Raw genomic sequence first — 13,994 nt, 5'->3', positions numbered from 1 at the left:
CTGACTAAATGTTCAATTCAAGTGATTCAAAAGTGGGAAAATATGACCTCTCTCTCTCTCTCTCTCTCTCTTTCTTTCGCTCTCTCTTTCTTTCTCTTTCTTTCTTTTTCTCTTTCTCTCTTTCTTTCTCTCTTTTTCTCTTTTTCTTTCTCTTGATCTCTCTCTTTCTCTTTCTCTTTCTCTCTCTCTTTTTCTTTCTTTTGCTCTCTCTTTCTCTTTCTTTCTCTTTCTCTTTCTCTCTTTCTTTCTCTCTCTTTCTCTCTTTCTTTCTCGTTCTCTCTTTCTCTCTCTCTCTCTCTCTCTCTCTCTCTCTCTCTCTTTTTCCATCTTCTTCATTCCCCCCTCTTATTAGTGTTATTATGATAATTTATCACTATTCTGTTGCTTTGCATCACCGAGAGCTTCGGCTCTGGAGACAACTTCCTTGTGTGTCTAATCACACTTGGCCAATTAAAGTATTCGGTTTGATTCCATTCATCCCATCTCTTTTGAAATCTGAACAGAGAAACCGAGGGATTCCAAGCAGCAGCTAGGGATTGATAAAGATGGTGCCCTGATTAATAAATCAAGCCAGCCGAATGGTTAAATGTTTGGGATTATTCCCTCTTTTCCCTATTCCTTACCTTCAGAGCCCTGGGTCTGCTGAACCGTGGTGTTTTTGACAAAGAGAAGGGAGAAAAACTGGGCATTAAGTGAAGGACACAATCTGAACTGTAGAATTCACATCACAAACGCACGCACGCACATTGGAAGTCTTGTCCTGGCATTCCACAAATTTGGATGCCGGTGTTTTGATTTTGCTGGTCCGCCCCTGGTTCAGGATTTCCTGGCTAGTTCCCCCTTATTACAAGTAGGCCATCACTGAGCCTGGTATTACATCTGTGAGTCAAGACAAACAGGTGACCAGCATTTTGTGTCATTTTTCGTATGGGTTCGATGATTGTTAATCAGAATCCAATTATATTTCATCTCTAGTGATTGACTATGGAAAACCCCATTTCAGCCCTCTCTGGATTCTGTCATATGATGAAGGAAAAGGGGGGTGAACAAAGGGGTTTTATGGCCCTCACGTCCTTTGGTACATCTTCAAAGGGACTGGATGTGGATACCACCAAAAGGACTAACCATAACAAAGGGGCCATCAGCTTTCATCTACTCCTCTCTGAAGTCTCCCTCCAGCCAGCAGTGAGGAAAAAGGGGGTGGAAATGTAATGCCTGGGATTGTCGCTGGAAAGATGGTGGGGTGGGGCTGCTGGGGATCCCTTAAAACCTTGAACCGTAGGGCTTGGGCCCCAGGTCCTGTCTAAAACACCTGCAACCATTTTCTCTTAAAGAAAGGATGCCTGTTGGAAGAAATATTCCAAGAGTTCTGTCTTCTTAAGATGCAAAGTGGGGTCACTCTGCATGGTGAGATGGGCGGCGTATAAACTTAACACTAATTAATAAATTTGAATGGGTGTTCCCCCCCCCCAGAAAACAGGAAAAATGGCTGAAAACCAGCAAACATTCCTTGAAGTCCTTGAAGGAGAGATTGGACAGCCATTTGTCTGGAATGGCATGGGGTTTCCTGCGTGATCAGGGGGTTGGACTAGATGACCTCCAAGGTCCCTTCCAATTCCGTTATTCTGTTATTTTAAGTAGAAATATCCTAATTGATAAGATGGTTTGGAGCATCTCAGGGGGTTGGACTAGAAGACCTCAAGGTCCCTTCCATCCCAATTAGTCTATGTTCTAAATGCAAACTCTGCTTGTTTTTCTCATCGCCACAAACACACCACAAAGCACACCCATGGAGTCTCGGGAAAGATCTGTGAATTTCTACAAAACTTACTGAAATGGTTCTGGCTCTCCTGCGTGAGCAGGGGGTTGGACTAGAAGACCTCCAAGGTCCCTTCCAACTCTCTGTGGTATGGATACTATTACTGTCTGTAGAAGCAGGCATGGCCACGCAGCTTCTTTGAGTCATGACCCTTGACGTAAGTCAACATTCTGAGCCCCAAGTTATGCCCTTCACTTTCTTCCCTCCCCCACCCACCCCCCCAATTTACTTTTCTTGCCTGTGGCCAAAAACCTGTTCTCTTCTTTGCCCCCTCCTGGCTGAAGCTGAGCTGCAGTTTTCTGCAGACAAGGGTTGGTATGTACGTGTGGCGTGCCAAGAATCCATCAGCTGGTCTTTCTGCAGTTGTGTTGGCCTTTAATTATGCATGCCTTTAAAACACAGTCGTAAAGGCACCACAAAGGGATGCCATAAACGCAACTGGCGGCACAGAGAAGCGACATAAAAAAACGGGGAAGGCATGCTTTTGAAATGGCTGGGCTTGTTTCCCCCCCCCCCAAACCCCTGTGTCTTTTTTGAAATGCAGATTTTTTTTTCCTTCTCCCCTGCCCCCTCCCTGGATTGTATAACTGGAGTCCTGCTTTATTTCTGGAATGCATCTACATTCTCTCCTTCCCTTCCCAAATGTCTCGAGGACTGCAAAGCATCCATTGCTCTTTGCCGAATTTCTAGATACCACCAGATGTAACAGAATAACAGAGTTAGAAGGGACCTTGGGGGGGGGGTCTTCTACTCCAGGGGTCCCCAAATCCCTGGTTGTCACCCAGTACCGGGCTGTGACCTATTCAACATCGGGCCAGCGCATTCGTGCATGTGCGCGCAACTCGATTTGCGTGAGCGGCAGGCTGGCGGGCACTTGCACGCGTGCACGCTGGCCCACCGCTTGTGCAAACTGAGCTGCGCACGTGCACATCGGCCCACCACTCACGTGGCCCAGTTCCCTTCTCTCCTTCCCCTCCACCAGTCAGGTCACCAAGCCACAAATACTGGAGACTGCTGTTCTAGTCTACGGCTATGGGACTTGGGGTTGGCTAGTCTAAAGAAAAGAAGAAATAGGGGTGACATGATAGCAGTGTTCCAGTATTTGAGGGGTTGCCACAAAGAAGAGGGGAGTCAAACTATTCTCCAAAGCACCAGAGGGCAGGACAAGAAACAATGGTTGGAAACTGATCAAAGAGAGAAGCAACCTGGAATTAAGGAGAAACTTCCCAACAGTGAGGACAATTAACCAGTGGAACAGCTTGCCTCCAGAAATCATGGGTGCTCCATCACTGGAGATTTTTAAGAAGAGACTGGACATTCACCTGTCTGAGATGATATAGGTTCTCCTGCTTGAGCGGGGGGCTGGACTAGAAGACCTCCAAGGTCCCAGCTCTATTCTAGTCCAGCCAGACCCTATACCATTTTAAACAAATCCAATATCTTCTTAAGGTTATATGTTGTGGACCATCTGTATGTGATGTTTTAGGAGCATGGAGTTAGTAGACCCGGTACTAAGTGGTGGTATGGAGGTGGTAAAATGGGGCAAAGCTCACTTAAGAAGTGTCTCAATTGGCAACATAAATTGTGGTCATAAGTTGAGGACTGCCTGTATTAGTAAGGGGGAATGGTAGGAGGGTTTTAGCTCTTGGTCTGTGATTCCCATCATCCTCTACCCTTGTTGGCTGGGGCTTAGGGAAATTGGCACTCCAAGCATAAACATCTACCACGCACTGAGTCTGGGAATCAATCTAATTAGCTCTGCAGTAATTGGAAACGATTTCAGAGGCCGATCTTTGACTAGTCTAATGAGGTAGAGATATGAATCTGTTACACCCTGGCTGGGCTTAACTGGGTTATGGAATTATTCTGTGTTTTTAGAATCCACTGAGCCGTGAATTAAACCTAACATGTTGCGTCGCTGCAAGATGCTAAGCCGCAACAAACTCATCCAGCTTAGCACGTCTCAACACTGCAATTCCTTCCCCTACTTTGGCTAATCCTGCTTTGTGAACCCAGCAAAAAGAAGGCACAGGCCGAAGGAGCTGGGATAGACCTTTTCTAGAGGGTGGCCAGCGGGCTTCTCTTGACCTTTTGAGCTTCTGAAGCCTACAGTCTAATCTCTCTCTCTTTCCTTTTTGTAGTCTCCGAAAGCCGAGGGGTTCTGGAAAGCGTTCAAAAATTCTCCTTGCTGCCAACGTATCTTCCGGTGAGTTACCATCTTCGCAACGCGGACATCTCGTTCTTCCTCAAAGAAGCCAACCAAGACATCATGAGGAACTCTAGCCTTCAGTCCCGGGTGGAATCGTTCCTCATCTATAAAGCCAAGAGGCCGCCCACCTTAAATGCAACCTACGGACCTTTTTCAATCGAGCAAGCGGTACCCCAGGACCTGCTGTCTTCTTCGAACCCGTTCAGATCCTCCGTCCCCAGGATGTCGTTCAACTGGAAGTTGAAGGCCTACATCTTGAACCACAAGGTTTATCCAAGCAGACCCAAAGTCCAGATCCTCTTCTACATCGTTGGGAGAGATTGGGATGAGTACAGCCGCTCGGAGCGGTTGCCTTGTTTGAGAGTCTTTGCTTTTTGGGAGACGAGAGAAGTCCGGGCCACCTGCAGGCTGGCAGACAGTCTGGGGTTTTGCATGGCTGAGCTAGACCTACTTCCCAGCTGGTTTAACCCTCCCACCATGCTGGCTGGCCGGAAGAAGTTTTTCAACCAGTCAGAAGGGAGTCAAGTGGAATTATACTACGCCATTCAAGACGAGAACGGGGATTGTACCAAGGAGGACTCTAGAAAGAACAACGGAATCAGACCTGCACGCAACGACATTGATGAATCGGGGCCACCCCTGCAAAGGATTGGAAGTGTTTTTCTCTACCAGGCGCAGGGTAGCCCTCCCTTAAGTGAACTGTGGCTGGACGGTAACGTTGTCCTTCAGTACATACCAAAGACGCTGAAGCAAGGAGAAGTATTGACTTTCATGGTGTCCACGGCTAAAAACTCAACCGAGGACCAATTCACATTGAGGTAAAGCAACGTCATCTTTCAGATAATAGAGTAGAGTAGACTGATAGAGTAGATAATAAAGTAGATTTGTCCAGAATTGTATAAGGCAGTGGTTCTCAACCTGTGGGTCGGGACCCCATTTGGGGTCGAACGACCATTTCACAGGGGTCGCCAAACAACGCAGTCCGCCATTTTTTCCCCCTTTTCCTTAGCTGTGCTACTCCCTTTTATTCTATTGGCTTTTGAAAGCCAATAGAATAGACTCTCTTGAATAGAGTCTAATTCTATTGGCTTTCCAAAGCCAATAGGAATTGTCCAGGCTGTCTCTGCCCTGCTGAGCCCGCCAAAAGTCCCATTCTGCAAATGGTGCTGCACCAGTTGAGTAGTTCTCAACTTACGACCGGTTGAGTAGTCCTCGACCTACGACCGGTTGGGGGTCGCGGCATTAAAAAGGTTGAGAACCACTGGTATAAGGTCTCCTGCCTTGAGCTAGGGTAGGATAGCTCTAAGGTCCCTACCTGCCCTATGGTTCTATGATTCTGTGATTGAATCTATGATTCTGTGATGGAGTCTATAATTCTATGACTGATTCCATGATCATTCTCCAAGATGGTATAAAGTTTCCTGCCTTGAGTGCAGAGGGTTAGACTAGAAGACCTCAAAGGTCCCTTCCAACCCTATGGTATTATGATTCTACAATTCTACGGTTGATGCTATGATAATTACTTCTCATTCCCACACTTTTTTTTTTTTTGCAGATCTCCTCTGCAAATGTTAAAATTATTTTATGTTTCTGGTTTTGGTTCGATGTGTTTTGCAAAATGTCTGTTTGACCAAGGGGATAGCACGGTGGCATCTCTTTGGTGTGTAACACAACATTGTACATAATGGCCACCATGCCTTTGGGTCTAGATTTGGATTGGACTGGATCATCAATTTGCAATATTTAGCTACTGGCAGGAGGAACATTCTAATCTCTTGGTATTTGAGCTGGTATATATTTAGGATGAATAGGATAGAATAGAGCTGAAAGGGACCTTGGAGGTCTTCTAGTCCAGCCCCTTACTCAAGCAGGAGAACCTATACCATGAAGTCCATAACTTGGTGTTAGGGTCTGTGTTTCATAGACAGGCAATTTCAAATTTCGGTTCAAGGGACTAATTTAAGTTCCTGTTGTCAACTCCCCAAACCAAGAATGATACATGGTGATTCTTCTAAGCAGAAGAATTATTCTACATATAGACAGAATCTTGCCAAATTAAAGCAGATTACTATCCACATGACGTCTGGGAACTATTAGGCTGTCTTCACCCTCTTCCTCTCACAAAATCTCTCTAAATGGAGTTGTCTCTTGTTCCTATACATGCTCACCTATGATACAACATGTTCACTCCTGTTGTCTGGCTGTAGTAATATTATTATCCTTCTCATCTTTTCTACTACACCTTCTTATAGGTATCATTATTATGATTATTAGTACTCTGTTGCTTTGAATGTACACTGAGAGCTTCTGCACCAAAGACAAATTCTTTGTGTATCTAATCACACTTGGCCAAATAAAGCTCTCTTCTCTTCTCTTCTCTTCTCTTCTCTTCTCTTCTCTTCTCTTCTCTTCTCTTCTCTTCTCTTCTCTTCTCTTCTCTTCTCTCCTCTCCTCTCCTCTCCTCTCCTCTCCTCTCCTCTCCTCCCCTCCCCTCCCCTCCCCTCCCCCTCCCATCCCATCCCATCCCATCCCATTCTATTTATCCCATCTTTCCTGGGAATCCAGATTATTACATTCCATTATATTTGTCATGCCAGGTGATGCTGTGGCCGGGGTTGCTACTAGAAGTATGCAGAACTTGGGCTTCAGAGGGAAAATGAGCCTTGAAGCAATGCCCCCATGCTCCTTTTCAGAGCAGAGCGGGATTGCCACTCCTCTTCACCAAGAGTAGTTTGTGTGTAGTAAATAGGCAAGGCTACCCTTAGCAAAGGGAGCGACACATTAAACTGGACTGGCTATAGAGCATCTCGGCTCTGTGCTTTGCTATGTCAGCCTGGAGCAAGGCATCTCCATGGAGTGAAATTTCTCAGTCAGTTGGCCCATCTATAATTTCCAGGCCTCTAATTCTTACAGAGTTCCACAGGTTTCCAATTTTCCTTCCACGATCTCTGTGTTTAAGTGCAGAAGGGGTAGCCTTCTTTCATTCAAAGCACACGCGCAGGCAGGCCTCTTTATATAGCTGCAATAGTGGTTAATTTTTACTGTCGGGTGTACAGATGGTGCAGTGTTAGAGACACCTTTGGAAAGCACGTTGTGCTTGGCCCCTTGGGATCTAGTCAGAGTGCAGCATCGTTATTTTGAGAAATGAGAAGGACGTGAGATAAAACCAACTCGATGCTGTTTGCCTAGGATGAGTAGATGCCAAATGTTGGACTTTTTATAGTTGATTCTGGTTCTATGAGCACAGCTAATTACGGGAAAGACATGAAAGATAAAACTTTTGGGTTTGGCTGGCAAGCAGAAAAGTTTCAGGACCTTGGATAGCTCCATGGAGGATAGTTGTTGCCTTAGGACAAGTAAAGATAATGTCAGCTTTTCAAAAGAGTCCAATGGGTGAACTTTTCTTTTTTTTTCAAATAACTTTATTGCATTTTACGAAGCATTACACACACAAAAAACAACATAAACTAACAATCAAGAGAAAGAATAAAGAGTAAAAAGAAACGATGGAAGCGTAAAAAGGTATAAAGAAAAAGAAAGGAAAACACAAATCTATACCAAGAATGACTTCTGACTACTCCTTTGGAGGATGCAAAGAACACTAACCTTTGAGTCGTAGTTTGAGACTACATGTAGTCGTCAACTAACAACAGTTCATTTAGTGATTGTCCAAAGTTACAACAGCACTGAAAAAACTGACTTATGGCTGTTTTTCAGACTTATGAAGGTTGCAGCATCCCCATGGTCATGTGATCAAAAGTCAGACTCTTGGCAACCGGTTGAGATTTAAGATAAGATAACCTTTATTGTCATGTTTTTATTGTGAGCACACTGGCCCACATTAAAAATGAAATTCTGTTGCTTGCTCTCAAAGGAAAGTATATATCTTACCTATACACATACATCACACACACACACACACACACACACACAAATATTAATTACTGTCCATCTTGAATACATAGCGGAAAGAGGAAATTTGAGAGTTTACAAGGTTGATGCTATATGGAACAAAAGTGTGGCTGAATCTGGATGTTCTACTTCGGATACCACAAAGCCCCCTCCCCAAAAGTAACAAATCAGGTCGTGAAGAGGATGTGTAGCGTCCCAGACAATCTTGCAGACCCTGCTCAAGCAACACTTATATGCCACATCCTGGATAGGAGGGAGAGAATTGTCTATAATTTTTTCTGCTGTCCTCACCACTCTCTGCACCGCCTCCCTGTCCAAAACAGGGATGCTTCTAAACCAGACTGTGATGCTGTATATCAGGATGCTCTCAGTCGTCCCTCTGTAGAAAGTGGTTAGGACAGGAGAAGGAAGATGTGCTTTTCTCATGCGATGCAGAAAATGCAGGTGCTGCTGTGCCCGCTTCACCAGGATCTGGCTGTTGAGTGACCAAGCCAGCCTACTCGTTAGCTGCACACCCAGAAACCTGATGCTGCTAACCACTAAATCTATAATGGTTGCGGTGTCACGGGGTCATCCCCCCCACTCCAGCTGCCAAAAATGGAGGAACATAATTTTTTAATTTTTTTTAACCGTCATCAAATCTACAAGCCAAAATTTTGATTTTTCTCCATCTCCTGCAAACAGTCCACAAAGGGCTTGCAATTATAGGTGAACATTATGGTTGAACTTTTATGCTGTTACCCCACCCCCACCCCCAGGAAATTGGTGGTGTTTTTCTATTCATATTTCTAAAATGAAATTTTTTTGTCCTTTAAAAAAAAAACACCCGTATTTAAAAACAGATTGGACAACCATTTGTCTGAAATGGTATAGGGCAGGGGTAGGCAACCTTGGCTCTTTTATGACTCGTGGACTTCAACCCCCAGAATTCCTCAGCCAGCCATGCTGAGGGAAAAGGGAGAGGTTTCCAAGCTGAGCCATACTGGCTCAGGAATTCTGGGAGTTGAAGTCTATGAGTCATGAGGGGGCCAAGGTTGCCTACCCCTGGTATAGGGTCTCCTGCTTGAGCAGGGGGTTGGACTGGAAGATCTCTAAGGTCCCTTCCAACTGTGTTATTCTGTATCCAGAGGTAAATAGGAAAGACAAATGGAGGTTCCCACTGTTTCTTCTCTCCAAGGTTGATTCTGGAGAAGAAAAACCTAAGATCTCCATTCCTGACCCAAAAACGTCGGGATGACTTTTTAAATATTCCAGGCTCTGGTGTTTTGTGCAGCAGAAGCCATCCGAGTGCTTTAGCGCGGAAAGTCAGGGTGTACATATTCCGAAAGATATAATTGAATAATACTGAAACACAAAGCTGGGCACGGAACCAACCGCACTCGTGAAAATAAAAAAATTGCTATTAGGGAACCAAATCCAACAATATCCAAACAAACAGCCCCGTTCCTTCTGATTTATTAACAATAAACTATGAAAATCACTCTGAATGAGATCAGAAAACAGCAATGAAAAGAGAGCATCGACAAACGCCAAAAACTAAAAAAAAAATAATAAGTTAAGTGTGACGAGAATACAAAAAGGTTTGTTATGCCTCAGCTCTTGGTGGTATATAGATTCCGTGTAAAACAAAATAAAGAATTAAAAATAAAAAAACCTTAATGCCCAAAGCAGCAAAATTAAAAGCTGCAACATATTCTGAGCCTTGCCTTGTGTGAGATATTTATTGAACAGTCTCAAATCTCCAATGGTGGTGAGGTCTCAACTTTGGAACGGTTTTATTTTATAAATAAAGCCACCCAGAGGCGTTAGGAGTCAGGCAGCGTATCAATTTAATAGTATTAATTATTATAAATATTTTTTCTCGGTGCTCTCTGAGATTGTCTGTTTTGTTGCAGACTTTCATTACCCAAGTAGGTAACATCTTCAGTGCTGGAAAGGAATGGGGTTTGTTTGTGGAGAGGAGGAGGAGGAGGAGGAGGAGGAGGAGGAGGAGGAGGAGGAGGAGGAGGAGAGGGAGGGAGGGAGGGAGGGAGGATGGGGGAGGACCATGCAGTCCTTGGCATTCTCTGAGCCTGGTTGTTTTCCTGCAGATGTCTCATTACCCAACGAGGTAACATTGTCAGTGCATATACCCTCACTGGCAGTTAAAAGGAAGAAACAGCTAAAACCACACATTGCTGCTCAAAGCAAGAAGCTAAAAACACCAGCCTGAAGATGACGAATGTGACTTCGTCGAAACGTTGCCAAGACACTTCCAATTTTACGCGGGAGAAAACCCGAACAACCAAAGACCTATATACAAATACCCGCGAAAACCTCAGAAAACAAATATATATATATATATATATATATATATATATATATATATATAATATATATATATATATATATATATATATATATATATATTTGCTTTCTGAGGTTTTTGCGGGTGTTTGTATGTAGGTCTTTGGTTATTCGGGTTTTCTCCCGCGTAAAATTGGAAGTGTCTTGGCAAAGTTTCGACGAAGTCCCATTCGTCATCTTCAGGCTGGTGTCTTCGGCTTCGTGCTTCTAGGAGCAATGTGTGATTGTAGCTGTTTCTTCCTTTTAACTGCCAGCGGGGGTATGAACTGATTGGGTAGGAGCTTGGCTGTGTTCTTCTTTTTTTATTTATTTAAAAGTTTTATAAATTTATTACAATATAACCCCCCCACCCCTTCCCCCCTCCCTCACTTCCCAGAGCTGATTACAGGATAAAAAATAAAATAAACAAGTGTAATCTAACTAACATAAACCAACTATACTATCAATCAAAACCATAGCACACTTTAACTCCTTCTCGAAACAAATATTAACAAATTAAGTCAAAAATAATAAGATAATTAAAACTAATAATAATTATCTAAAATCTACTCAAAAGCAAGATAATACTTTTCAATCTCATACTTCTTCTGAATGTAATCAATCCATCTTCTCCAAACCATAATATATTTTTCTTGTGAATGATCCCTCAAATAGGCGGAGATTTTCGCCATTTCTGCTAAATTAGACACTTTAAGTATCCATTCTTCCAGAGTAGGCAATAAGTTTTTCTTCCAATATTGCCCCACCAATAATCTTGAAGCTGTTATAAGGTTCAACATCAAACTAGTTTCTTTAACATCAAAATCTACAATAATACCCAACAAAAATAATTGCGGAGTAAACTTTATCTTTCTCTTAAAAATCTTTTGAATAGTCCACCAAATATTAATGGAGCTTGGCTGTGTTCTGATTGGGTGGAGGTGTGTTCTGATTGGTTAGGGGCTTGGCTGTGCTTTGATTGGATGTGGGGGTCATATATATAATTCACATTTTGGGAAAAAACAGTATGATGGGTTGTCATAGTTTTATGTACAATTTATTTGAAGGCTCGCTTTTGCCCCAAGCTCTGGCCAAAGCAGTTGCTTGAAGGCTACTTTCATAAAAACTTTGAAAAAGGGTGGAAAGAGTCTAGCTTTTCCGGTCTCAGCAAAATCCGCACGGAGATCTGTACCCCACCCCAAACCCCTCAGTTCATCTCCCAGACATACCGATACCTTCCTGCTGTTGTTTACTTCCAATCACTCTTCCAAGTCCCGGGTTCCCACAAGTCCTATCAAAGAGTGTCATACAATGAAATAATTGCCAAGCCCGAGAACTTGGCAGGTGATCAGTAGAGACATTAGAGAAGAATCTGGAAAGGGTGGGCAAGATGCCAGGGCGTTTTTGACACATCGCTCTTTCACCCGGTATTTAATTGCTATCCCTGTTTAACTTAATAAAAATAAGAGGGTTACCTTGCTTTCTGAGATAATGAGAAAGAAGCACTGTCTGGCCCTGTGGTGCATTGGAAATGTGGGTTGGAGAAGAGAGAAGAGAAGAGAAGAGAAGAGAAGAGAAGAGAAGAGAAGAGAAGAGAAGAGAAGAGAAGAGAAGAGACAGATTGTAGAATAGAATAGAATAGAATAGAATAGAATAAGAACAGAATAGGAACAGAATAGAATAACAGCAGAATAGAATAAGAGCAGAACAGAACAGAACAGAACAGAATAGAATAGAATAGAATAGAGAAAATATGGAATAGAATAGAATAGGAATAGGAATGAATAGAATAGAATGATTAACAGAGTTGGAAGGGACCTTGGAGGTCTTCTAGACCAACCCCCTGCTCAGGCAGGAAACCCTACACCATTTCAGCCAAATGATTGTCCAATCTCTTCTTTAAAACGTCTAGTGTTGGAGCATCCACAACTTCTGGAGACAAGGAATTTAAGGAAAAGAAAAGAAGAAGAGCTGAATTTTTTCCAATAAAACTCCCATTAAGGGAGAAGAAAGGAAGAAAGAAAACAAACAAACAAACAAAAAAAATCAGATTTAGAAAGCTGGTTTTTTTGAGGCGTCTTTGCGCATTGTGGACCCAGGAAAGTCATTTTTGAAAGGCAATTTTTTTTAGGTGTGTGTGTGTGTGTTACTTCTCTGTCCCCCCCCCCCCCGCCCCAATCTCATCCAGTCTGGCGTTCAGATCCTTTTGGGGCTGTCCGTAGAGAAACCATTGAGGGGGCCGCCGGGATAAGAAAACGAAGCAATATGAGAGAAGGCTGTCAGGCCTGTGGTTGGGATAAAGAGAAGACAGATGGCCAGTGTGATTGCCGGTGACAAGTTGCAAGGAGCCCCGTTTGCAGGTGCTGTTTCAGTCATCCATCACACTTTCACCTAATAGAGGGAGATGTCATTCTGATGCACTTAAATCCCTCACTGGCTGCTTTTAAAAAAAACAAAAAGGAACATCTGGGGTACAAACACAGAGAGAAAACACAGGTTGAGTTGGCGAGCTGCCAACAAGAAAACCAAGATGGAATGGAATGGAAGCCCAAATAAACAAATTGGGTGGCTCCTTCCCCGCCCCCCCCCCAGCTCATTTTCGAAGTGAGACTCTTTTCTCCTCCAGCTGGAGAGTTTATTAAGCTGGTTTTAAGGAGAGGCCGGAAAGAGTGGCTTAATATTTACAAATGGATCCCCCCACGCTTTGATTAACCTCTCCCATCTGCCTCCGCCTTGGTAATCGCAGTTAAACGAGAGCAATTTGGTTGCCGGAATGGAATTTAAGTGAGAGGTGAAGAGGGGGGCGGGTGGGTGGGAAGGAGATTTCCCCCACCATAAATCCAGGACCCTGAATTAAAAGAGCTCTTCCGTTTATGCTAACGAGTTCCTCACTTCTGCCATGAGCTCCAGATAGCTTGGAGGAAGAGAAGCCACGTGAAGAAGCTAGGAATGGTTCAAAACTGCTTAGTTTGGGATTAAATTTGGGGGGGGGGCAAATTTGAAAATCTATTCATCCATCTGTCCATCCACCACCCACCCATCTAGCCAGCCAGCCAACCATATCTATCTATCTATCTGTCTGTCTGTCTGTCTGTCTGTCTATCTGTCTATGTCTATCTGTCTATCCATATCTTTCTTTATTCATCCTTTAATCTCAATCTCTCTCCCTCATCCCCCTCTCTCTATCCATCCATCTCCCTCCATCTATTGATCTATCCATCATCTCCATCCATCTCTCTCTCTTTATCCATTATCTTTTCCTCTCTTTATTCATCCTCCAATCTCAGCTCCTTCTCTCTCTCTCTCTCTCTCTCTCCATCTCCCTCCCCCTCTCCCTCCCTCCCTCTCTCTCATCTCTATAATCTCTCTCTGTATCATTTCTGTTATCTCTATCATCTCTATCTCTCCATCTCCCTCCCTCCCTCTCTCTCATCTCTCTCTCTCTTTCATCTCTATAATCTCTCTCATTTCTGTCATCTCTATCATCTCTCTCTTTAACTATCTCTATCTCTATCATTTCTGTCATCTCTATCATCTCTCTATCTATCTCTATCATCTATCTCTATCCTTTCTCTCTCTCTCCCTCAATCTCTCTCTCTCTCATCTCTATAATCTCTCATTTCTGTCATCTCTATCATCTCTCTCTCTCTCTCTCTCTCTCTCTCTCTGTGTGTGTGTGTGTGTGTCTGTAATTTAATTTTAGGCAAAGTTCTGTAATTGCAAAAGTTC

At 43.4% G+C, this 13,994-nt stretch overlaps 1 protein-coding gene across 3 annotated transcripts in view; it reads left to right on the top strand.

The window, feature by feature from the left end:
- LOC120314346 (transmembrane protein 132D-like) overlaps positions 1 to 13,994 on the top strand; it is a 218,732-nt gene that overhangs the window by 54,749 nt on the left and 149,989 nt on the right. For all 3 annotated transcript variants that reach the window (XM_039357359.1, XM_039357357.1, XM_039357358.1), the window contains one exon: positions 3,961 to 4,846. In XM_039357359.1, coding sequence (XP_039213293.1) covers positions 4,089 to 4,846 — 758 coding nt within the window. In that variant the 5' untranslated portion in view covers positions 3,961 to 4,088. The remainder of the gene's footprint in view (positions 1 to 3,960; positions 4,847 to 13,994) is intronic.

The sequence above is a fragment of the Crotalus tigris genome, unplaced genomic scaffold (assembly GCF_016545835.1).
Source record: "Crotalus tigris isolate CLP2741 ecotype Arizona unplaced genomic scaffold, ASM1654583v1 scf7180000018891.247784533:1973344, whole genome shotgun sequence".
NCBI lineage: Eukaryota > Metazoa > Chordata > Lepidosauria > Squamata > Viperidae > Crotalus > Crotalus tigris.
This window is presented reverse-complemented; position numbering and strand designations above follow the sequence as displayed.